This window comes from Pipistrellus hanaki (genome assembly GCF_964339955.1).
Source record: "Pipistrellus hanaki genome assembly, chromosome: 18".
Classification (NCBI taxonomy): domain Eukaryota; kingdom Metazoa; phylum Chordata; class Mammalia; order Chiroptera; family Vespertilionidae; genus Pipistrellus; species Pipistrellus hanaki.
The window spans coordinates 3850882-3877034 of record NC_140520.1 but is presented as its reverse complement, the minus strand read 5'-3'; the positions used below and the strand labels follow the sequence as shown (position 1 = coordinate 3877034).

General features: G+C 43.3%; 2 protein-coding genes across 3 annotated transcripts; both read left to right on the top strand.

Moving 5' to 3' along the window:
• Positions 1 to 10: 10 nt before the first annotated feature.
• ATP5PB (ATP synthase peripheral stalk-membrane subunit b) lies at positions 11 to 10576 on the top strand. The gene is made up of 7 exons (XM_084866288.1): positions 11 to 197; positions 479 to 515; positions 3082 to 3227; positions 4361 to 4524; positions 8364 to 8489; positions 9080 to 9259; positions 10171 to 10576. Exons 1-7 carry the CDS (start codon positions 158 to 160, stop codon positions 10246 to 10248), a joined length of 771 nt encoding a protein of 256 aa, XP_084722414.1. The 5' UTR covers positions 11 to 157; the 3' UTR covers positions 10249 to 10576.
• Positions 10577 to 11129: 553 nt separating this feature from the next.
• On the top strand, positions 11130 to 24660 carry LOC311612929 (transmembrane protein C1orf162). Of its 2 annotated transcripts, none has more exons than XM_084866304.1 (6): positions 11130 to 14668; positions 17512 to 17589; positions 18288 to 18345; positions 22362 to 22459; positions 22756 to 22805; positions 23043 to 24660. In XM_084866304.1, the coding sequence occupies exons 2-6, from the start codon at positions 17553 to 17555 to the stop codon at positions 23163 to 23165; spliced, it is 366 nt and encodes a 121-aa protein (XP_084722430.1). In that variant the 5' UTR covers positions 11130 to 14668; positions 17512 to 17552; the 3' UTR covers positions 23166 to 24660. The 2 variants fall into 2 exon arrangements, with proteins under 2 accessions (XP_084722430.1, XP_084722431.1); XM_084866305.1 differs by having other exon boundaries at positions 17271 to 17589.
• Positions 24661 to 26153: the final 1493 nt, after the last annotated feature.

Sequence of the window (26153 nt, the reverse complement as noted above, 5' to 3'; positions counted from 1 at the left end):
CTCGCGAGAATAAAGAACCTTGAGCGGAAGTTGAGGGAACGGAGGTTCGCGTTCTCTTCTCGCGATACTTGGGGGCGGCCATCTTGCTCGGACTCGGATAGAACCCTTCGCCCAGGTCACCGGGACGCCGAGACCGCGCAGCCTGCCCTCGCTGACCATGCTGTCCCGGGTGGTGTTTTCTGCAGCCGCCGCCGCGGGTGAGAGGTGTAGGCCCGGTGGGGGCTGCCAGAGTGACTGTAGAGAAGCGCGTCTAGGGTTTACTTATGCGGAGCGGGCGGGAGGAAAGGGGCGGAAGGAACGCTAGCGAGCCTTGGGCCTGAGCGGGGAGTGACCTGCGCCCCGCGGGAGGTGAGCGTGAGGTCTCGGGGGGCAGGAAAGAGAGGCGAGTGGCCTTCGAGGCCGGGCCTCGCGGGGACCGAGGGAGGGACAGAGTAAGTGTCACCTTGAGCTTGCTGACCTGCGCCGTGTGTATTTGCAGCGCCCTCTCTGAGGAACGCCGCCCTCCTCGGTCCAGGGTAAGTGAGAGGGGCCTAATACCCCCTTCGCCCTTGTTTTATCCTCGCATTGCGCTTCTCTGTGACCTCTTAGCTCTTTGGGCCAGAAGTTACCTTTTTTTTTTTTTTTTTAAAGTAATTTTGGGACGCGTAGTCTCCTTCAAACACTTGGGCTTCTGCACCACCTAGAATATCGTCGTCGTGTCACAGAAGGGCAAAGTTGAAGGGTTTAGGGGATGTGTTCTAACTAAACTGTAGACTGGTTTGATGTCTCCTAAGCCCCGCCCCTCTCCCTGGTGACCTTCAGCTAGACATAGCTGCCACACTGCGAATCAGAGGTCCTGTCGTCGGCATTTTTGCAGACCCAAGAACGAGTTTTTGCTTTGTTTTTAATTCAGTGGGTGGGGGTGACATTGGTTAATAACATTGAGTCCCAAGGGCACAGTTTATAACACATCTGTATATTGCATTGTGTGCTCACCACCCAAAGTCTAGTCTCCTTCCCTCCCCGGATATTTGACCCCCTTTACCCTCTTCAGCCTTCCCCCAGCCCTTTTCTGGTCACCCTGTTGTCTGTGTCCATGCGTTTATTTCTTTGTTGCTTTCTGTTACATATCCCACACATGAGTGAACAGGCTCTTTAAAAATGAAGCGAGTTGGCTTGCAGTCTGTCTCCCAGATTCGGACTTTTGCTGCCAGATGAGAAGAGTTAGGGAAATCGATGGATTCAGTAGCTGTTTATTTGCCACCCAGAGAGCCAGAGAGAGAAAATGAGGACGGCTTAATGGAGCTCACAGTCTAGAGAGGAGATTCCTGTAGAGCAGTGGTTTAGAGCGGTGATTTTCAACCTGCGTGCCACAAGGATTTTACAACAGAAGGCTGGTTGGATTTGGCAGTTTTTAAGCGAAAGGCATATCAGGCAGAAGGAGCAGCATGCCGCATGTTTTTGGTTTTTGTTTGTTTTTGAGAGCTGTGAGTACTTCTTAATGACTAGTCAGGATAGAAGAATGAAGGAAGGAAGGTGAGGGTCTAAAATTTGACAGGTGCTGGATTATGTGTGCTATATTAACCCTTTGCACTCCACTGTCCCCTCTCAGGGGACATCGGAATTCTAGCATATCACTCGGATGTCCCCTCTCAGGGGAATTGAGTTAATTCAACGCACGTTTCCGCCGCAAAGTAGCATCGAGTAGCTGGTTGCCAATGTCCAGAATGGTTGGGAGTGCAAAGGGTTAAGTAGTTTGGTTTTTTTTGTAGGGTTTACGTAAAATTTGCATTTTAAAAATATTGGCAGCAGTGTGCCAGGGGCTAGGATAAGGGGTATTTGACCAGAAGAAGACAGACCGGGTTTTGGATTATTAAGTTCAAGCAGGACATGAGGGGAGAATTGTGTCCAGTTCTCCAGCGCTGTGATTAAAACCGGTGGTCCTCGGCCTGGGCCAGTGCCGGGACATTTGGAGGGGGGATACTACAGTAGATCCTTCTAGTGTGTACAGACCACAGGGCACAGAACAGTCTGCTACCCCAAAGTATTGTCAGCAGTCCCAACTGTCATGTTGCTAAGGTTGAGAAACCCTGATTTAAATGAGAGAATCTTGAGCACGATTCTCAGATTTCAAAAGTTGGTGGGGTGTTGAAATTAAAAGAAAATAACCATAGAGTGTAAACTGTAATTCAAAAGGATAAAAAACAATAATGTTAAAAAGACAAGCAGTGAACCACAATCAAAGAAATAATATAAACTCTTACATTGCAAGGGGATAGAGGTACAGAGAGTTGGGAGGGGGGCAAAAACATACCGAGTATTTGAAGAAGACTGCTTGACAGCTAATAGGAAAACGACTAGTGGATTTTATTTATTTCATCTGAAACCTAATGAGACACCAATTTGCTATAACTGCTAAAAATGGAATCTTAGGCTACTTCAGTACAAGAATAATTTGCAACAAAACCAGAGAGCTCCTTGTGGTGTACAGTCAGGATTGTGTGGGGAGTGAGATGTTTAACCCAGATACACTAGCAGGAGCGTTATCTTCATACAGAGAAAGATAAAACCAGAACCAATGAAAGGAGGTTTCAAGACGTACATAGCCGTTCAATTCAAAGATGAACATAATTAGAGCTTTCCTGTTTCACGTAGTGCTGGTCAGCACCCATCCCAGAGAATATTCAAATAGGTCACAGCTCTTACCATCAGGGAGCTCCTGGCACAGTGGACATGTAATAGCCACTTACATAGGACTCTAACACATGCCAAGTACCGTTCTAAGCAGGTTTAGGATTTGAACCCAAATAGTTAGCCTTCTGTCTATGTTATTTTATATTTCCATCCTGATAATAGATGACTGATGAGGCTTACAGAAGGGATTCTAGTTTGGGGTAGACGATTAGATACGACTTTATGTAAGCCATTTGTCCTTGTCACACAGCTAATCATTAACCCTAACCTTCCTGTTCTTGGTCTGTTCTTTCTGTTATGACCTTTCTGTTCTTGGTCTCTCTCTTGCCTCAGTTCTTATCCCCATTCATTGTTTCTACTAACTTCATACACTGAATAGGCTTTAAATGTGTGTAATTGCTACCTTAGGGCATTGCAAGCAACAAGGATCTTTCACACTGGGCAGCCAAGTCTTGCCCCACTACCACCTCTTCCTGAACATGGAGGAAAAGTTCGTCTTGGACTGATCCCTGAGGAATTCTTCCAGTTTCTTTACCCTAAAACCGGAGTAACAGGTGAGCATTTGCCCAGTATTGATAGCATGTTTGGATTGTGTGATTTATGTTAACGTGGGATTTGCGCAGCCTCTTACCTCTTCACCTACACCACAAAAATCAAGCCAGTTGTTTTAAATGTACTTGTGGAAGTGATTCATTATAACAGTTTAGTTGCTCTAACTTGTCTTTGGAATAAATTTGTTTGAGGTTTTAATTTGACTTTTAACATTGTTCCCATTTGTTGATATACTAAATTTATTGAATGCCTGCTCTTTGCCAGGCACTGATCTAGGCATGCAGTGGTGTGCCATCACAGAACGTACATTCTATTGTAGGATACACAATAAAGAAACAAGTAACTGTAATATACTATCTAATAGAAATAGCTGTGAATTAGAATAAGGTCAGGTAAGGCAGTAGAGTGTATTAAATTGTATATATAAGTATGAAAACAGAAAGTGGGCTGTGTTTATATTTTTCCCCTTTCAAAAAAGCATAAAATGTTGTAAAACATTGCATTTTTATAATGCAACTAGAGGCCTGGTGCATGGATTTGTGCACTGCTGGGGTCCCTCAGCCTGTCCTGCACGCTTGTAACCCGGGACCCCTCTGGAGATGTCGGATGGTCCAAAAACGTTTGTTGAGCAGCTGTGCTTTAACATTTTTATTGATTTTATAGAGAGTGGGGAGGGAGAAAGTGATAGAAATATCAGTGAGAGAAACATCGATTGGCTGCCTCCTGCACACCTCCTAGTAGGAATTGAGCCCACAATGTGGGTATGTGCCTTGACCAGGAATCAAATGTGCCTGGGATATCACTCAATCATTGAGCCACACCAGCCGGGCTGTGCTATGCACTTTACATACATTATTTTTAATTTCATCAACCCTGTGAAGAAGGTACTGTTTTCATTTTACAGATGCGGAATCTAAGCTTAGAAATTACTTACATTCCCCAGTTTCTCATAAGTTGTAGAGTCAGATTTCTTTGAGTTCAGATTCTTGTTCTCTCAACTCTACCATAATGCTTCTCAATCCAGTGTTCTGTCTTTGAGTCCAATTATTTTAATCATTATTTGGCCTTCAACTAATTAAATGCAGAATTATCTTTCTATCTTACTCATCATAAAATAACTTTTTCCTTCTTTCAGGACCCTATGTGCTCGGAACTGGGCTTATCTTATATTTTCTATCCAAAGAAATCTATGTGGTTACTCCAGACACCATCTCTGCTGTATCAACAATAGGGTTGCTTGTCTATATCATTAAAAAATATGGTGCCGCTATTGGGGAATTTGCTGATAAACTCAATGAGGTAAGAACCAATAAACCTTATTGATAAACTCAATGAGGTAAGAACCAATAAACCTTATTTCCCATTTGAGACCATAGTACAGGGATCCTCAAACTTTTTAAAGTGGGGGCCAGATCACAGTCCCTCAGAGAGCTGGAGGGCCGGACTATATGAACTAATTCCTACCCACACTGCACATATCTTATTTCGCAAAAAGGTAACAAATACAGCCGAGACCGGTTTGGCTCAGTGGATAGAGCGTCGGCCTGCGGACTGCAAGGTCCCGGGTTCGATTCCGGTCAGGGGCATGTGCCTTGGTTGCGGGCATATCCCTGGTAGGGGGTGTGCAAGAGGCAGCTGGTCGATGATTCTCTCTCATCAATGTTTCTGACTCTATCCCTCTCTCTTCCTCTCTGTGAAATCAATAAAATATATTTAAAAAAAAAAAAAAAAAAAGGTAACAAATACAATATAAATAAAATGAAGAACATTTATAAATAAACAGATCACTTACCAGTATTTCAATGGGAACTGTGGGCCTGCTTTTGGCTAATGAGATGGTCAATGTCCGGTTCCATATTTGTCACTGCTAGTCGTAACAAGTGATGCAAGTGGGCATCAGTTAATCTTGATCTGGTTGGAGATTTCAGATGTTTCATTCTTGAAAAAGTCTGTTCACAGACATAAGTGCTACCAAAGATGGTTACCATTTTGAGTGCATGGTTCCTGATATTTGGATATGTCTCAGAGGGGAGAGATGCATAGAAATTCAGAAGGCTACTTGACTTGAATGCGTCTTTCAGAGAGTCACAATTCTGCAGTTCAGCCAGTTCCATTTGGTAAATTGTAAGGACATTTTTAATCTCAACAGAAAATGGGTTACGAAAAAGCTGTATGTCCTGTTCATGGAGATGAAGCTCTTTGAATCTAAATTGAAACTCCTTTTGCAACAATTCCAGTGAATCCACACATGTTTTCTTTGGGAATGCAACCAATGGTTTGTCCGCTGACAGGTTTTGAATTGTTGGGAGATGGCTGAAGTTTTCCTCCTTTACTTGTTTGATGAGAAGGCCTAATTTTACTTCAAATGCTTTCACATACGATGCCATATCACAGATGAGCTTCCCCTTTCCTTGAAGTTGCAGATTGAAACTGTTGAGTAGCTCTGTTATATCTGTCAGAAAGGCAAGGTGCCATTTCCATTCTGCATCATTGAGCTCTGGTACTTCTTTGTTTTCTGAAAGTAGAAAAGCTGTAATCTGCGGAAGTAAGTCATAGAAACATTTCAAAACTCTCCCTCTACTCAGCCAACGGACTTCTGTGTAGTACAGAACATCCTCATGGGCAACATTTAGCTCAGACAGAAATTCCTGAAATTGTCTGTGGTTTAGTGCATGAACTCTAATGAAATTAACACAAGATACCACAATTTTCATAACAGAGTCCCACTTCAGTGATTTAAAACACAGCGCTTGTTAGTGGATGAGGCAGTGTATGGCAATTGGATGAGGATGGTTATGTTTGTCCATCTCTTGTTTAATGTGAGCAATTACTCCTCTCTTAGACCCCACCATGCTAGGAGCACCATCAGTTGTCACACTGGCTAGTTTAGCCCAATCCAGCTCCAAACCATTCACAGTTTGGCAAACCTTTTCATATATATCCACTCCCGTGGTTGTACCTTTGATACTTTGCAGTGCAGCAAGCTCTTCTGTGACTTCAAAATACTCATTTGTCCCACGCATAAAAATGAGAAGTTGGGCAGAATCACGAACATCATTGCTTTTGTCGAGTGCCAAGGAAAAATAGCAAAGTTTTTTTTGCAGAGTTTTGCAAATGGTGCTGCAAATTGTCTCCCATTTCTTCAATCCTTCGTGTCATTGTAGCTCCTGAAAGACTCACTGTACTAAATAAATCGGCCTTCTCTGGACACATCTCTTTGGCAACAGAAAGAAGGCATTCTTTAACAAATTCTCCCTCCACAAATGGTCTGCCATTGCGCGCTATTAGCTTGGCAACTTGAAAACTTGCCCGCAGTGATGAAATATTTAGCTGCTTCTGCTCCACAAAAGTATTTTGCTGAGTTGTCAGTGTATGTTTCAGTTTTAATATTTTATCTTTTCTCACTTCTCCTACCAAACAATCATATTTATCTTTATGTTGAGTTTGATAGTGGTGTCGCAAATTGTATTCTTTGAACACAGCAACTATATTCTGGCATATCAGACACACAGCTTTTTCTTTGTACCGCGTGAAAAAGTAATCATAAGTCCACTGTTCTTTGAATATCCTACACTCGGAGTCAATTTTTCTTTTTCTTGACATCATTGTTTCCTAGGGATTCCAAATTGCTATTAGTAAAATACTAATATGTGTGTGTGTGTGTGTGTGTGTATATATATACACACACACACACACACACACACACAGTGTATGAACTCCCATTAGTAGGTCTCTGCCCCCGATGTGGACACTTACCTCTTGCAGGCTTTTCTAAGCAGACCAGCTCAGTCCCTGATGGGGTTCGGTTATATCTCCCTATATAACGGCCAAATTGATATGTTCGGAATCAGCATGTGAACACTGAAAAGGAAATGCAAAATGCATATAAAATTTTTAATGTAAACCCCTTTAAAAGGCTTTAATCGTCTTTTTACACTGGAGTTGACTTTCTGGTTTGGAATGGGCCTGGCCATATTAGTAGGAAGATGCGATCAGGATTGCCTCATGGAAAAAAAAAGGCTGTTGGCTGGGGCGGCATGCTGTCAGTCTCAATTCTTCCACAAAGAGACTTGGTCCAAGTCTGTGTGTGTGTGTGTGTGTGTGTGTGTCCCCCCCACCTGGCAGAATTTTGATTTCTCATATCAGCACCGAACACCTTCCCCCAAAAACTGGCAGGATTTTCCATACGGGCAATTCAGCACCGAAGCCCTGACCTCCCAACCACCCCCCACCGCCCACCCCCCAACTGGCAGAATTTTGATTTCAGCACCGAACGCCCCCCCCCCAAAGGGGAATTTTCATATGAGTCACTAACCCCCCACCCCCCAATCGGGCAGAAATCCCCCATCTGGCAAAAATTTCTTCTATGGCACTTTCGACCGACCTTTGGTGAAGGCAGTGGAGGGAGAGGAGGAGAACCTCACTGACAGGCAGGCACAGCACACAGACACCACATTGCCTGGGGGTGAAGCGGGCGCCTTTTTACATCATTGCCGCGCAGCACAGCACAGACGTGCCTGTGCGGCGGCACGTCACACGCTCTGAGCCCCAGCAGGCACTGTGCTCTTAAAGAGGCAGAGGGGTCAGAGCGGCCGTGCAGTGACAGTGTATATGCAGGTCCTGGCGGCCGAACTGTAACACCTCGGCTGCGCTCACTGCCCAAAAAACCTGGCGGGCAGGATCAGACTCCTCTGCGGGCCACATGTGGCCCGCGGGCTGCAGTTTGAAGACCCCTGCCATAGTAGAAGGCCATCAAGTGATGTTTTTGATATGGAGGTGTATATATATATATGTGTGTGTGTGTGTGTGTGTGTGTGTGTGTATTCAGTATAATTAAAAATTAATCTAATTATGAGTACAATTACAGGTGTTTATATGCTACTAATCTGAGATCAGAAATCAGAAATTTTTAGAAATCTACCAAATTTTCTCCAGCTTTTCCATGGTTTTGTTCATCCAACAGATACTGTGTAGCTGTCACGGGCAATTCTTTTCAAGGATTTGTGCATTTCTCCCTATATGTGTGTATGTTTCTGTCTTTTTATAAGTGAGGGATATAACTTTGAGGAAAAATAAAATGATTTTTTTTTTACTCTTGGTACTTTCACTGATCTTTGTTCTAAATATCATAATTGCAGCAAGAAATTGCCCAACTAGAAGAAGCGAAACAGGCTACCATCAAAAGCATCCAGGATGCAATTGAGCTGGAGAAGTCCCAGCAGGCATTGGTTCAAAAGCGCCATTACCTTTTTGATGTCCAGAGGGTAAGTTTCAGAACTTTCTAAGGAGAATGAAGTTACTCATTTGTATGCATTAAAAAAAAAAAAAAAAAAAATTAAACTCTCTTACATGAGGAATGGCTGGAGATTGAGCATATTTTATTTAGAAAAGAGAAGATTTAGGTGGAGGTTGGCAGTACAGGCTGTTTAGACATTAAAGACCTATCAGGTGTGTAAATGTTATTACTCTAAATATTAGAAAGAGCTAAAATTATAAATCCACATAAGAGGAAAACGGTCATTAAGTTACAGCTGATTAAAGAATGGAATTCACTGTCTAAGGCACGTCATGAAGAAACATGTTTGCTGTAAGAAAATCTGATACTTACATTCCAAATTTATAAGCAGATTCAGATAGTAGTAGAGCTTTTTACCATGGTCAGAGCAGAATTAGATTCTAAAATATTGTGGTACGATGTTAACTAGATTCATTGTGGTAATCACTTCACAGTATATACATAATCATTGAATGCATGAAATTAACATAGAGGTCAATTACACTCAATAAAAAAAACAATTTGTAAACTAAATGTTGAAGTGCAAATAGTTTTCATCATTTCTTAATTTTGCTTCAGAATAACATTGCTATGGCCTTGGAGGTCACTTACCGGGAACGGCTGCATAGAGTGTACAAGGAGGTCAAGAGTCGCATGGACTATCACATCTCTGTGCAGAACATGATGCGTCGGAAGGAACAAGAGCACATGGTGCAGTGGGTGGAGAAGCATGTGGTGCAGAGCATCTCTGCACAGCAGGTACATGGCGTTTGAAGCTTCTGGGCGTGGAGTGGGGTCTCTGACAGGTGTCCGCTGGTGGCCCGGCCAGTTTTTGGAGACAATCTCTGGTTGGTTTTTCTGAATGGTGGAACCTAGAATGTGCTGCACCACTACCTGGTTGGCTTCTGCCTCCTCCTTTAGAATTTGGCTAAAGGCCCCTTAGCTCAGCTCAGAACAGTAGATTGTTCAGAACACTGGGTGTTGCAGACTGTGTTCAAGTTCATTCTTTGGGAAACAACCAACACATTTAATTTCTCTATAAAACAGACTGGAGAAGGCTGTTTCTGAGCCCCTTCCATTTCCTAATTTCATGATTTTCATTCCATTCCTCTTTCCCAACACCTGATTTATTCGTCTTGAACAGAAATTTACCTATATTTGATTTCCTTTTTAAAAATTATGTTCTTTATTTACTTATGACATGATTTCTTTCCCAGATATATAGTGTTATATTAATGAATTATGTTTTAATAAACTTTTATGTAAAAATAGCATATACTTATCTTTAAAAGTTGGAAAATGTAAAAAAAAAAATGCAGCAAGTAAAAGAAGTTATTTTCATTCTTAAATCTGTATTGCTAATGTTTGCTCTTTCAAGCAGCTAGCAGCTGTATAGCTCACACCAATGGCATGTGGTTTCAGGAGTAACTGGCTTCAAACTTGACAAGGATTTCACTTATAAAAGCTATGAGCCAGGGGATTTTCTTAAAATAAATTGTTTCTTCCCTGTGTAAATAAGTAAATAATTCCTATTAGTTTATGATATTAAGTCAGTAATACAACCAAAGATTGTGTAAGAATCTCAAGGTTTTGTATGAGATAAGAATTATGTGTTTATATCTTTCCGTGATTTGGAAAGATCTAACCAGATTTCTCTTTCCTTATCACAGGAAAAGGAGACAATTGCCAAGTGCATTTCAGATCTAAAGCTGCTTGCAAAGAAAGCTCAAGCAGAGCCGGTTATGTAAATGCATCTATCCTGACTGAGAGACAGCTAGAAACACTTGAGTGACTGACTGGAAACTAGGCTGTGACAAAAGCTTTCTATGTCGCCATCTGCTGGAGTTACAGTTTACACTACTTAAAAATGAAAAGCGTGAGTTTCATCTAGTGAGAGAATTAAAACTATTGGCCAGTAAGATGTTTATTGTCCTTCTTGCTCTGTATTTTGAGTTCTATAATCACTTTTGAATCAGCAGTTTCCTTTTACTACAGTTTTGAACCTGACTAAAGATTACCAAGTTATAATTTAAATTTGTAATTAAATTTGAAACAATAAATGACAGTTGAAACAAGGCTTTTTTCAAATTGCATAATCTTCTGAAATACTATTTCAACATTTGCCATATGGATAAAAATTAAAGATGTCATTGAAATGATATTCTTGTTTATAAGACCATTATTATTGGTAAGCTGCTTCTGGCTAACTGACAGGTTATGGACAATTTAAGAGTTCTTAAAATAATGAAAGGGAATATTGTACATCAAGCCATTCCATTTACTTTGTATGAATTTTAGTAGTATATCAATGGAAAATATTATCAACTCAGTGTGTCGTAAAATTGCTTTTAAGAATCCAGTAGATAGCCCTAGCTGGTTTGACTCACTATATAGTGTTGGCCTATGGACCAAAGGATCCCAGGTTCTCTTACTGTCAAGGGCATGTACCCGTTTGCAGACTTCTCCCGGGCGGGGCCCTGGTCAGGGCTCCTGCAGGAGACAACCAATCGATGTGTTTCTGTCTGTCTTTCCCTCTCTCTTTCACTCCCTAAAAATCAACGGAAAAATACCTTCGGGTGAGGATTAACAAAAACAAAAAAGAATCCAACAGATAAATCAGAAAGTTCTGCCCTTCCATAGGTTTGTCTGCATTTCTTTCATGTTTACATGTTTTACTTGTACACAAATGGGCAACTTACGTAATAGGAAATATTTGGAAATATGTATCATATGAGTAATTACTATTTTCTTAACTTTCTATGATTTTAACTTACGTAAAATTGGACCAATATTTATTGATGGCTAATATATTCATTTACTCTAGAAATCAGATTGTATAAGGAATTTGACTTGATCTGTCAGTGAGCTGGTTAAAGCAGTCCCTGTCTTTGTTTCTAATGCAGGAGCTTGAAGTTCACAGAACAGCCAGTTAAGAAGGGATTATGGATATAAAGTGGGAGAGGGTAGGAATGAGTGAAAATCACAAGTACATACTGACATCATCAGTTTTATTACCTCTGACCTTGATGGTAAGATTGTCCTACAAAACCCCGGGCCCTTCATCACACATACATAGTCCGAAGGTTGGAGAAGCTGAAGGATGATTCAGGGAAAGATTGGGAAGTTGCAGACCTGGCTGCAACGGAACTGGTGGACCAACAGATGACAACATACATGGGCTGCAAAATAGTCGCCTCACATCCGCCCTCTAAACTTGCTCAAGAATCTCTTGCAGTCACTCTCACTAGAATATTCAAGGAAGAGAATTCTGAAAAGTATAGTTCAGTCTAACCAAATCGATGTTATGAACCACCATATGTTAACTATCCTGCCAAATGTTAACTGAATGAGTAAAACTTAAAGCAAAAGTTCTGGTCCTTAGAAGTCAATGAAAGCATCTAGTAAAACATGGAGAACAGAAAAGCCACAGGTTGGAAAAGAAATGGTGTCTGGCTGGCATTGAGAGGAAGTTAGCCAAGGAATTTGGGATTGGAATCCAGGAAGGTGGAGCAGCATCTGAGTGTAGAGAAGCCCTGGAGGAGAGTAGCATTTTTTAAACTCAAGAAGTTAAAGAGTAAAACATAAGTAGTAAGGAATTATATTCCAGTCCCTAAATTCTATGCTTAGAAGTTAGACTTTGTTTTGAAGACGGGAAGCCAATGAAAAAGATCTAAATCAGAGAAATGATGACTAGATTCTTGTTTCAGAACAATCGGTAGCAACAAGAGGGTGGTTTGGAGATAGGATGTTGGCTCATTCTAACTAAAGGACATTGAAGACCTTAACTAAAGGCCTTAGCAGTGTGGATGGAAAGAAAGGAATTACTAGAAATACTAGAGGCAACATTAGTAGGACTTGAGCAGGGAGACTTTGGAAGAAGGAGTGAATTGAGTTAGCTTTCTCGCTTGAGAGAAGAAAAGGAGGCACTGTTTACTGTGATTTGGAATAGGAGGATGTCTCTTGGTCTAGGTCAGTGATCGGCAAACCGCGGCTTGCGAGCCACATGCGGCTCTTTGGCCCCTTGAGTGTGGTAAGGCCACTTCTTCAAAATAGACTCGCCCAGGCCAAAAACTGACTTCTGCACATGGGCCACGAAGTTTCAATCGCACTGTACATGCGCGCCCACACGTCGTACTTTGTGGAAGAGCCACACTCAAGGGGCCAAAGAGCTGCATGTGGCTTGCGAGCTGCGGTTTGCTGACCACTGGTCTAGTGAAACTCCAACTCCCACCTCAGGTTTGGCTTGTGTCTCTCCAGGAAGCCCACCCTGGTTCCTTGTGTCACAGGCACACACAGCCTGAGGGGCCTGCTCCTTCACAGCCATGGGGCTGCTATCCTTCCTCTGGTCCCAGCCTCCTCCTCAGAGTTCCATGAAGGCAGGGAAGGCCATTCTCTGCTCACCACGGTATCCTCAGAACTTACGCTCATACATGGCACAAATAATGGTTCACTGTGGCGTGGGTGAAAACATGAATTCTCTTAGCCACTGAGATTCAAAAACTTGGCATCATCATTGACTAAGGTGACCAGACGTCCTGCTTTTTAACAATTTGTCCCGCGTCCTGCGGCGTTTTCAAAAAAGTATTCGCTGCGGGACTTGGGACAAATTGTTAAAAATCTGGACGTCTGGTCACCCTATCATTGACTCATCCTGCTGTTTCATTCCCGGAACCATGTCCCAAGTCTTAGAACTTCCAGCCTTCAAGCAGGTTTCCTGGGGCTTCCTCCCTGTTCCTGCTGCTGGTGCCTCTATTAAATACCTAAAATGCTGCCCGACTCTCCTGGCTTATGTCCTCCTCTCTTCCTCTTCCCACCCCTCATCTTGTGTGATGTGGTGGAACCTTCTTTAACGGCCATGTTTATTGTATTCCAATTCAAAAATCGTTTGTTGCTCCTTATTAACACAACATTTATTGCTTGGATTGAGAGGCCTCTACGATTTGGCTTAAGTACATCTTTGGACTGTTTTTTACTTCCTACCTGTTACAAATGCCCCACCCTTCACCCTTGCTGATATCTCAGAAATCCATCTTGGGGCCTGAGGCACTCCTCACTCACATTGTTTCTCCTCCCTCCGTCCAAACCCCGCCCTTGCGCCAAGCCCAGCCCCAGGCGTGGGCATATAGCCTACCCAGGCTATATGCTCACGCCTCATTAGTAATAGCAAACTCATTAGTCCACAGAGCCAAATATCAACAGTACATACAATGATTGAAATTTCTTTTGAGAGCCAAATTTTTTAAACTTCTAACGCCACTTCTTCAAAATAAATGTATTTTGTGGAAGAGCCACACTCAAGGGGCCAAAGAGCCGCATGTGGCTCGCCAGTTTGCCGACCTGTGGGCCTACCCCTAGTCTGACTCCCAGCTCTGCTAGCTCCTCCCTCATTGAGTTCCCCCGTTCTCCCAGGCCTTGCTGCCTGGCCACCTCTGTCCTGTCCTATGGTTCTCACCGTACGTGCCTGCACCTGCTCCTTCCGGTCACCCGTGTTCTCTGAAGACGTCCTCTCATTCTCTCGCGAGCATGGCATCCTGCTGCTTCTCTTCATGGCCTTTAAGGCAACCCAGGGTGATCCCTTCGCTCATTTAGCACATCTTTCCAATTAGATGGTAGCGCCAACAGGAACCTCTCTGTCTTGCTCTCAGAATTACCCACCACACCCCAGCCGACTGTACGACCCACCGTAATTATTTACTGAGTCTATTTATTGACGCTGTTTTATGAATAGACGTTTATAAACGATTTGCCTTCTCTTCCAAGGGCTCTCCATGCTCTTAGCACACAGTCTGCACAGCGGGCACTTAACTAACATGACTGTCCAGTGTCTTTCATTGCTTAGAGTAAATGACACAGTGCGATGCTTGATGACAGGGATCATGTCATACTGCTGTGACCCCCTTAGTATCCGCCGTGTGGTTGCTCCAAGTGTCCGTAATTAGAAATAAAGTCTTATCCCCTGTGCTCGAACATTCATGTGTCCAAAGATACGAAAGTTTTCTGCTTATGGGATTAAAAAAAATTCAGTGTTCGCCTCAAAGAGGAAGTCTGCCCTCAAGTTTAGCTGATTGACAGTGGCAGCAATTATTTCGTCATTTCCAAAAAATAAGAGTAGCCACGGAAGCAAAAGTTCAGTTTTAGACGGGGCATTTCGTGACTGGACTTTTCAAGGTAAGTGCCTTTATCTCACGTTTTTAATCTAACACAGAATAATTGCTCTCCAAAGAAAAATGTCCTCTCATTGGCAATGGTTTCTATCATTTCTTTTTCTTTACAACTTTATTTGGTGGGGGGGAAGGGTTATATTTGAATGCCTGTGTTGAGTTGGTTAATTTAATGGCAATCTGGAAGATTCTCTCTGGTGCCTGACAAACCGTGAAAGGGTATGTATGGTATCGTTTCTATTTTAATTTATGCTTCTGTGACTGTGTGAGTATTTTTAAAGGGACGTGTTTCTTTTCTCAACCTGGATCTGTAAGTGGCTATGGCCCTGTGGTTTTGTGGGATCATTTGGTCTTTCAGGGTTGGATGACTCAACTTTTTGTCCAGGTGGCTGTGGTAACGTTTCTTTGGGAGAGTTGCAGATCCAGAGGCACTGATGTAAAGGTTAAGATTATATAGAGCCCTAGCCGGCTTGGCTCAGTGGATAGGGCGTCAGCCTGTGGACTGAAGGGCCCAGGTTAGATTCCAGCCTAGGACACATGCCTGGGTTGTGGGCTTGATCTCCAGGAGGGGGCATACAGGAGGCAGCCAATCAATGATTCTCATCATTGATGTTTCTATCTCTCCCTACTTCTTCCTTCCCCTCTGAAATCAATTACACACACACACACACACACACACACACACACAGAAATCTACCAGGCTCTTCTATTCCACCTCCCAGGGGTAAGGTCTAGTATAAGTTAATAGGATTAGTCCCTACTCCATTTATTTAGCACAAACATGCATTTCAATATATTTAAAATGCTATCTAAATATTTTATGGTGCTTCACAAAGAGGATTATGGCCTTTTGAGTGAAAACAGGAACAGAAAAAGTGCTGGGAAGCTGGTTTCCACTGCTGATTCTGCTGTTTATGGTGAGCGTCCGGTTCTCCCGGGTCACACTTCTCTCACCCGCTTCCCCTGTGGCCTTTCTCACTGTCCCACACGCATGATCTGAAAACATCTGGTCGGATTGTGAGGTATACTTCATAGAAGGTTGCTGTTGCTACTGGTCCCTGGCAGTGAGGTCCTGCTTCCAACCCTCCCTGATGCCACAGAACTTGGAGGATTCAGTTTTGAGAGCTGAACAAATAACTAGTGGCATTTGTTGTCTAAATAAACTACCTTTAAAACACAATAGATATAGCAAAGCCAAACATTCTTAGAATGGGTTTACTTAAATATGAAATGAAATTGTGGCCTCCTAGAACTGCTTTATTTTAAAATAACTTGTAAATAATAAACAGGGAACTGGTTAAACAAGCCATAATACACAGCTGTAACAGAAAAATCTATTACCATGAAAAATATTTAGACAAAGTTTTTAGTGGAATGGGAGAATGTCTATGATTATAAGCTTTGTGTGTTTTTTTTAATGGATATATGAAGATATATCTCAACTAGCCTTTTAAAACATGCATGGCAAACACTCTGATTTCACTTATATGTGGAATCTTTAAAAATCAAACTCATAGCTAGAATAGATGCCAGAGACAGAAGAGGGCGTGGGAGGTGTTGAAAATTGGTGAAGATAGTCAAAGGTATAGACTTTCAGTTACAAATAAGTCCTGGAGACAGCATGGTGATTCTCCTAAATAATAAAAGGTTAATATGCAAATTGACCAAATAGTGGAACGACCGGTCGCTATGACGCACTCTGACCACCAGGTGGCAAACACTCAATGCAGGAGCCGGGTTCACGGCTGGTGAGCACAGCAGCGGTGGCAGGAGCTTCCACTGCCTCCATGGCAGAGCTAAGGATGTCCAACGCCGTCAGTATGACATTCCCTGAGGGCTCCCGGACTGTGAGGGGGCACAGACCAGGCTGAGGGACCACCCCCACTGTCCCAAGGGCACAAATCTCGTGCACCGACCTCTAGTAGTTAATAATACTGTATTGCACATTCTAAAATTGCTAAGAGAATAGATCTTAAACATTTTTATCATTAATAAAAGTGTAACTGAGGTGATGGATGTTAACTGAACTCATTTGATATGTATATCAAAACATTAATTGTTATACCTTAAACTAATACAATGTGATATTTCAATTATATCTCAATAAAACGGGGGGGGGGAAGCGAAAAATTAAAAATATTTAGATTTCGTGGAAGTACAAAAAAAAGGAAATACCCTAAAATATTAAACTATGGGAAGTGGTGGTTTAGATGACTTGACTTCTGCTTTTTGGTGCTTTATACTTTTTGGTACAAATACATAAAAAAAAATAGAGGGTAATATAGAAAGCTTGATATATAACAAATAGGACCATAACCTAGGTGAGAATGTTTTCACTCTAAAAGACAATATGAAAACAGAATAGAAGAGTCTGATGGAACCTAGCGGAAGGACATCCGCAACAAAAATTTGTAAACGTTCACTCCATACTGCCAGGGGAGAGGGAGGCAGATGCATCAGACCTAGATGATACTCAGTTCAAGATATCCTTTCATCTCCCATCCTTATTTCAATTCCACGCTTACCAAGCAAAATTAAGTTTCTCATTGGCTTTCTTATATGTTCTGGTTGCTACTCGTTATACCAACACGTTCCTTATGTCATTTCAGTTGATACATCAGTCTCTGAGTTGGTTCGTGGAAGTTCTTGTGTAGTCAATTCTAGGTGCCCTGATAAGATCAAATTCCTGGACCTGCAGAGCTGAGGACTGACTGCTGAGCCGTGGCAACCACACCATATAAAGTCTGTGACCACCGACCTCACTAGAACACTCGTCATGGCTTGCCTCTCCTTGTTACTGCTCCTCTCTCGAGGTCCCGGTTGACCCGTCCACTGCCTCTCCTTTTCCAGGCTTTCTCAGAGGTTCCTTCTTTATTTCGGGGGAAGACAGAATGGGAGGAGGTGCATCCAAAGCGGATCCCAACACTGGTAAGTTCGGGGCAGAAACCGTTATCTGCCTCACGGCCGGGTGAACGTGAACTGGAATAATTGGAAAGTGCGCTGAATGGCTGTAACGGGACAATGTTTCTGAGGTTGGAAGGATCAGAATTCACCATGATGCCGTAATACCAAGGGGAGTGAACGGGGGAACCAGAGAGAACTGTCTGATCCTCTGAATTTGAGAACAGAGTGTCTCTTTGCTCGGTATTAGACCAGCTGGGTGGTTTGCGGAAATCTAGCTTACCTCCCTTAGTCCCCACCCCATTTGTGGTGTGAGGGTTGGGAAAACTCACCGGGGCTGCCTTTGGCTTCACTGCAAACAAATGAAAGGAAAAAAAAATTACAAGGCAGAGGGTGCCAAGGTAAGGTTCCCAAGGACCTTGGGAAACACTAGTTCTAGGATTCACTTAGATACTCGACTCCCTGGCCTTGAGATTCTCTGAGGGAGACACAGGAGATGTTTTTGTTGATCAAAGGGATATATGGGCTTATCAAAGGACATACGCTAGGCTTTTATTTGTGTAGCTGATGGTTTTTTAAGTTCCTGTTCTAATTTCTATGTTAAAGTACTCAGGACCTAAGGCAGGATGTTCCCTCCATTTGAGGAGTTGTAGCTCCTGTCTTTATCTCCATTGGTTACTTGGATAAGTGGCAGATACATTAATCCCCTTCATGTTCTCTCATAGGCAAACAAATCCACACCACAGCAGCTCCAAAAAGTACTTCTGCACCCTGCCCTTCCGAGTAAGTGAGCATTCTCCCACCCACTTCCTCTTATACTACACTAGAGGCCCGGTGCACGAAATTTGTGCATGGAGGTGGGGGGGGGGGGCATCCCTCAGCCCAGCCTGCACCCTCTCCAATCTGGGACTCATAGAGGGATCTTTGACTGCCCTGTGGGATCAGGTCTAAATGGGCAGTCGGATATCCCTCTCACAGTCCAGGACTGCTGGCTCCCAAATGCTTACCTGCCTGCCTTCCTGATTTCCCCTAACCACTTCTGCCTGCCAGCCTGATCACTCCCAACCACTCCCATGCCAGCCTGATTGATGTCTAACTGCTCCCCTGCCAGCCTGTTTGCCCCAACTTTTCTTCTCTGCTGGCCTGATCACCCCTAACTGCCCTCCTCTGCAGGGTTGATCCCTTCCAACTGCCCTTCCTTGCAGCCTGGTGACTCCCAACTGCCCTCCCTGCTGGCCATCTTGTGTCCACATGGGGGCAGCCATCTTGTGTGTGGGAGTGATGGTCAATCTGCATATTACTTTTATTAGATAGGATAAAGGCCTGGCGCATGGGTGGGGGCCAGCTGGTTTTCCCTGAAGGGTGTCCCAGATCATGGTGGGGGTTCCCTTGGGGCATGGGCAGCCTGGGTGAGGGGCCTGTGGTGGTTTGCAGGCCAGCCACGCCCCCTGGCAACCCAAGCAGAGTTGGGTATCTGGGATTTATCTTCTATAATTGAAACTTTGTAGCCTTAAATGGAGGCCAGGGCAAGCCAGGGCTGCAGAAAGCTTGGTTTCCTCCATCGCCGGGGGGCAACTCAAGCCTCCTGCTCTCTCCAGCTCTGTGGCTGCCGCCATTTTTGTTGGGATTTATTTATCTTCTCTAACTGAAACTTTGTAGCCTTGAGTGGAGGCCAGGGCCGGCCAGAGCGGTTGGGAAGCTTGCCTTCCTCCATTGCCAGAGAAACCACCTCCTGCTCGCTCTGGGACCGCATCCATCTTGATTGGGTTAATTTGCATACTTGCATACTTGGCTTGTGGGCATAGCAGAAGTATGGTCAATTTGCATGTTTCTTTTTTATTAGTGTAGATATCACATCTTCTTTATCCATTTGTCTATTGGTGGACACTTAGGTTGTTTCTATATCTTGGCTATTGTAAATAATGCTGCAATGAACATAGGGATGCATGTGTCTTTATAATTAGTGTTTTGGATTCCTTCAAATTCTACATAAAAGTACATAAAGCAGTTCCATTTTTTATTTCTTTAGGAACCTACATACTGTTTTACATAGTGACTGCACCAATTTATAACCCACCGACATTGCACTAGAGTTCCCTTTTCTCCACATCCTCGCCAACACTTATTTGTTGATTTATTGATGATAGCCATTCTGACAGGTGTGAGGTGATATCTCAATGTGGTTTTAATTTGCATTACCCTGGTGTTGAATACACTTACATATGTTTATTGACCACCTGTATGTCCTCTTTGGAGAAATGTCTACTCAGGTCCTCTGCCCATTTTTTAACCAGTTTGTTTTCTTGGTGGTGTTTTATGAGTTGCTTATACATTCTGGATATTATTGAATCTATCATTGGCAGTAAGTTGTCTTTTTGTTTTTTTGTTTTTTTTAAATCTATTTTATTGATTTTTTACAGAGAGGAAGGGAGAGAGAGAGAGAGAGAGAGAGAGAGAGAGAGAGAGAGAGAGAGAGCTAGAAACATCGATGAGAGAGAAGCATCGACCAGCTGCCTCTTGCACACCTCCTACCGGGGATGTGCCCACAACCAACGTACATGCCCCTGACCGGAATCGAACCTGTGACCTTTCAGTCCGCAGACCGACGCTCTACCACTGAGCCAAACTGGTTTTGGCTGTTTTTATTTTTGATGGCTTCCTTCACTGTGCAAAAACTTTTTAGTTTGATGTAGTCGCATTTTGTTGTTGAGATCTTTCCCTTGCCCAAAAAGAGACATCCAAAAAGGTATTATCAAGAGCAATGTCAGAGAGTTTATTGCCTATGTTTTCTTTTAGGAGTGTTATGCAGGTTTTACTTTTTAAGTACTTAATCCATTTTTGCTTATTATTGTATATGGTGATCCAGTTACATTCTTTTGCAAGTGTCTGTCCAGTTTTCTTAACAGTGTTTATTGAAGGGACTGTCTTTACCCAACTGTATATTCTTTCCTCCTTTGTCAGAGATTAACCACAGAGGCATTGTTTGGTCTGCACCGAAAGGAGGCAGGCCAAAGATGATGTGAGGGTTTAAGAAATTTTATTACTTTCTCTCACAGCCAGCTGAGACCAGTGTGTCAGTGTCAGCCCTGAGGGGGTGGTTACCTTCTCTTATATAGGGAAGAAGTATGCAAAAATAGGATCAAGATGTGTGTGCACAAGTTGGTCAAGCAGTTGGGCAGGAGCTGGTCAAGGGAGGAGAGTAAACAAGTCAGTCAGAGGGAAGGACTTCTTATCTGGCTTCTGCAGGCACCAGCCATCTGCTCCAAGCTATGGGGAAAGGCTTATGACAATACATATTTCAGAAAACATGTCCAAGTAGGAGAGATTAGGAGTAGCTCATCTTAACAGGCATGGGCTTATTTCTGGGTTCTCTATTCTGCTCCATTGACCTATGTGTCTCTTTTGATGCTAGTATCATGCTGTTTAATTACTATAGCCTTGTGGTATAGTTTGATATTAGCGTGATGCCTCCAACTTTGTTCTTCTTTCTCAAGATGGTTTTGGCTATTCAGGGTCTTTTATGGTTACACACACATTTTAGGATTATTTGTCCTAATTATGTGAAAAATGCTGTTGATGTTTTTATAGAGATTGCATTAAAATCTGTAGATTGCTTTAGGTAGCATGGACATTTTAACGATGCTAGTGCTTCCTGTACATGAGTACAGTATATGTAGCCTTTCATTATTTGTGTCGTCTTCAGTTGCTTGCTTTAATGTCTTATAGTTTTCAGTACAAATTTTTTGCCTCGTTGGTTGAATTTATACCTAGGTATTTCATTCTTGTTGATGCAATAGTAAATGGGATTGTTTTCTTAATTTTCTTTCTGATAGTTTGTTATTGATGCATTAAAAATGCAGCCAATTTCTGGTTATTAATTTTGTATCCTGCTATTTACTGAGTTAATTTATTCTAATAGCTTTTGGTAGATTTTTTAGGGTTCTCTCTATATAGTATCATGTCATCTGCAAATAAAAGACACTTTTACTTCTTCCCTTCCAATTCAGATGCCTTTTATTTTTTTTTCTTGACTGATTGTTGTGGCTAGGACTTCCAATGCTATGTTAAATGAAACTGGTGAAAGTGGATGTTCTTGTCTTGTTTCTGATCTTAGAGAAAAAGCTTTTAGCTTTCACCATGGAGTATGATGCTAGTTGTGGGTTTGTCATATATGGCCTTTATGATGTTAAAGTATGTTCCCTCTATCCTCATTTTGCTGAGAGTATTTATCATAAATAGATGTTGGATTTTATCCAATGCTTTTTCTGCATCAATCTGATATAACTGTATGTTTGTTTTTTCCCCCCATTTTGTTTCTGTGTTATATCACATTAATAATTTGTGTATACTGAACCAGCCTTGCATTCCAGGAATAAATCCCACTTGATCATAATGTATGACCTTTTCAATGTTTTGCCGAATTCGGTTTACTAAAAATTTTTTTGCGGATGTTTACGTCTGTGCTCATGGCCTAGAGTAGTTTTCTTTTTTGGGGGGCGGGGCAGTGTCTCTGTCTGGTTTTGGTACTAGAGTAATGGTGGCCTTATAAAATGAGTTTGGGAGCTTTTTCTCCTTCAGTTTTTGGAATAGATTTAGAACTAGGAATATTTTTTTAGAGGGAAACAGAGTTCACAGCTTTCATTGAGGCCTCAAATGGATCTGAAACCCGAAACCAAAACGTTGGAAAGCAGTAGGAGGTGTGAAAGCTGTTTTAGAGGAAAAGGTTACTCTCTGATCTTTAGGAAAGGCCTTCAGAAAGCCCAGAAGGTCATCTGTTCCCTCTTTTTTTGCCACAACAGCAAAGAACTTCATCTGGCCTTAGCCTTTCTTGCTGGAAGTCTACTGACATTGCTGCTGATGGCCCTTGTCTTCCTCATCGCAAAGAGCTACAGAAAATGTGAGTGGCCTCCGAGAGATGGGGCAGCGATTCTCTCTCTGCTGTTGAGAATAGAGTTGGCCTGGGGTGGCTCCTGGAAAGAAGGGGATAAAGCCTGCTCAGCCCGCCTTCTCTGCAGACCACAGATTTGAATTCCTTCACTTCTCAGCTGCCCTCCAGCCCCTCCACCTTTCCCACCTGCACCGCCTCCCTCCCAGCCCCACCCCTTCACCCAAGATGGAAGGGAGAGGCTTCTAAGGCCTCCAGACCCCATTGGTGAGATGTGTCCCTTTCTTTCCTGGCCCTTTCCTTGGCAGATCACTCAAGTCCCCGAGCTCTGGATCCTCACTCAGATTCTCTTGCCAAGGTAAGATGACCACGCTGTTTCCATGAAACTGGAGACCTGCTGCTATTGGAATTTCCCTCTATGCTCTATGGCTTCTCCGCTAAACAGTAGCATTGCTTTCTGGATGCTGGGCAGTGATGCTTTGAAGGGTTCTTCTGGTCGCTGGGTCTTCTCTTGACTGAAGCTTTCAAGTTGCTTCTGAAGAGACACATTTCTCCAAATTGAACTAGCTCATTCCTCCTCCTTCTTCCTCTGTAGCTGCCATCCACCCAGGAGGCACTCAGAACCTCAAAAGGAAAGAGAGACGACTTGATTGCAAATCCTTCTTCAGACTCGAACTCCGTTGTCTATGCTCAGATTAAAGGGGCAAACTTTCCCTGAGTTTCCAATGAGGCTTGAATCCGTTTCCTCTCACGTCAGCTGCATCTTCATACATGGCTTTTCCTCTGTAGAAGATGTGCACGCAGTCTGGGTGAAACTGCAGATGGAGTTGTTTGGGTGTGATCTGGCAACCTTAGCCGTCAGTTTTGTGACCAGGGTCAGTTTTTTTCCTGGATCTCCCACCTGGACTAACAAAACGAAGGCCCCTGAGGGCCGAGACTGCCTCTCTGTGTCCTCTTCCAGTGTGTGCTACAGGCTCAGTGCACCAAGAGTGCTCACTCAGTGTCATCGATCAACTTGGGAAGAGGCAACCAATCTAACAATCTATCAAGAATTACAAATAAAAGCAAACCCTCTGTGATGTTGGCAATTCTTCATCATGTGACCCTGTTACCTCCAGATACCAGGGCCAAAAGATCTTCAAGTGATGTTAAAGGAAAAGGCATGCAGTTGAACAGATTTTTGCATATTCTTGATTCATGTAGAAAATACCTGTGTGTGTGTGTGTGTGTGTGTGTGTGTGTGTGGCGCATACATGCGTGCACACCTGTGTTTGTATCCTAGATACAGAGTATTCAAAAAAATGTATACACATTTTATTAGCTGATAGCTCAATTTTGAAAATGAAATGTATTTTAATGAACACTGCCTTTATAATTATTCAGAGGGTGTATATACATTTTTTGGAACATCTGATATTTAGTTTGTTCCCAGAAGGAAACACTATTAACTGGTCTTAGTGATCACCCCTAATCACTTGGTATCTGAGGGACTGAGGGGTGGCATGGAAAGACATAGGCTTTCTCTTAAATGCCTTTTGTAACTTTTTAAAAAATATGTTTTTATTGAATTCAGAGAGGAAGGGAGAGAGAGAGAAACATCAATGACGAGAGAGATTATTGATTGGCTGCCTTCTGCATGCCCCCTACTGGGGAGGGAGCCACAACCCGGGCATGTGTCCTTAACTGGAATTGAACCCAGGACCCTTCAGTCCGCAGGCTGACGCTCTATCCACTGAGCCAAACCAGGTAGGGCCTTTTGTAACTTTTAACGTTCTTCCTTTACCTGTTGGGCATCTTCAGGGGCCTGATATCTAGTGCTCATTTCCCCACCAGAACTCTGAGCCAACTGAGAGAGAAGAGGACTCGGTAGACAGAGAACAAAGTGCCATCTTTATTACAGAGTTCACGCTGGAGAGGACAGCGTGTCCTGGAGCTGCAGACAGTGGGCTTCAGACCAGTGAGCCCCGTGGGGACAGAGCTGCACTGAGCGAGGCAGGTCCCCTGCCCACCCATCCGGCGCCCGCTATCCCCATGCGCTTCAGAACAGGGCACGTGCTCTTTGTAAGCTACACCAAAGATGAAAAAAGAAAGAGGAAGCACAGAGTAGGTACGCCCAGTTCTGCCCGTCTCCCACTTCACATAGGTCACTGTACCTCCGAAGGGGCATCGCTAAGGAGTGTCACCCCAATGAGGCTCAGTGCACAGGGAAGGAAGCAGGAAGCAAGAGAGTGTGTGTGGGGGGGGGCAGGGGGGGGAACCTCCTCCTCAAACCTCTTTTAAAAATATATTAAATAATGTTAAAGTTCGTAGAGCTGACATAATCTACCCAAGGTCTCCAGCCAGCATGTAGTAGAACAAAATCAAAACCAGATCCTCTGACTTCTGATTCTTGCCTTTGGCCTGCACTGCCCGCTGCCCCAGCACGAACAGGGGCAGAGAAATCAGACAGGTGAGGGGCAGGCCACACGGGCAGGAGAGTGTGGTTATTTTGAGACAGAGCAGCTGCTCCTGACAGCTGGCTTTTAAAAAAAATATATATTTTATTGATTTTTTTACAGAGAGGAAGGGAGAGGGAGAGAGAGTTAGAAACATCGACCAGCTGCCTCCAGCACACCCCCTACTGGGGATGTGCCCGCAACCAAGGCACATGCCCTTGTCTGGAATCGAACCTGGGACCTTTCAGTCCGCAGGCCGACGCTCTATCCACTGAGCCAAAGCGGTTTCGGCTGACAGCTGGCTTTGGAGGAGAAAATGGAATTGGGGTTTGATCGAGGGGGCTGACAGGTCCAAGAGAAAGACACGTTAGGGATGCAGGCTTGCGAAAAGGCCTGGGCTCAGCAGAGCAGGCAGCCCCACGAGGGCAGCAGAGCGCCACCAGCTCCCCCTCTTACTTCCCCCTCCCCTGCCGCAGGAGGCCTCATTCACTTCCTTTACTTTTCTCTTTTACGATTAACTTTTTCTCTTTAAAAAGTTTTTTCTTTTAATATATCTTATTGATTTTTCACAGAGAGGAAGAGAGAGGGATAGAGAGTTAGAAACATTGATGAGAGAAACATCGATCAGCTGCCCCCTACACCCCCCCCCCCCCCCCCACTGGGGATGTGCCCGCAACCAAAGTACATGCCCTTGACCGGAATCGAATCTGGACCCTTCAGACTGCAGGCTGACACTCTATCCACTGAGCCAAACAGGTTTCGGCAAAAAAATAAATAAATAAATAAATAAAATTATATATATATATATATATATATATATATATATATATATATATATATCACATTAATTTCAGAGGAAGAGAGAGAGAGAGAGAGAGAGAGAGAGGGACATCAATGATGAGAGAGAATCATTGAATGGCTTCCTCCTGTGCGCTGGGGATCAAGCCCACAACCAGGGCATATGCCCTGACCAGGAATAGAACTGTGACCTCCTGGTTCATAGGTTGATGCTCAACCACTGAGCCACATCACCACTGAGCCACACTGGTTGAGCCTCATTTATTTTCAGAGGTTCCCAAACTATAGAATGACATCAAACAATCCTACCCACCCCTACGCTAGAAGCCAAGTTTGCTTCTCAGTTCAAGCCAGTTCCTTAGCAACAGCTGGGAACCAGCTCCTTAGCCACGTGCATGTGAACCATCAGATTCATTGTTTTCCCTCTGTTCATGAAGCTTCCCATTTTTAACAGCAGAGCTCTGTTTTCAAAG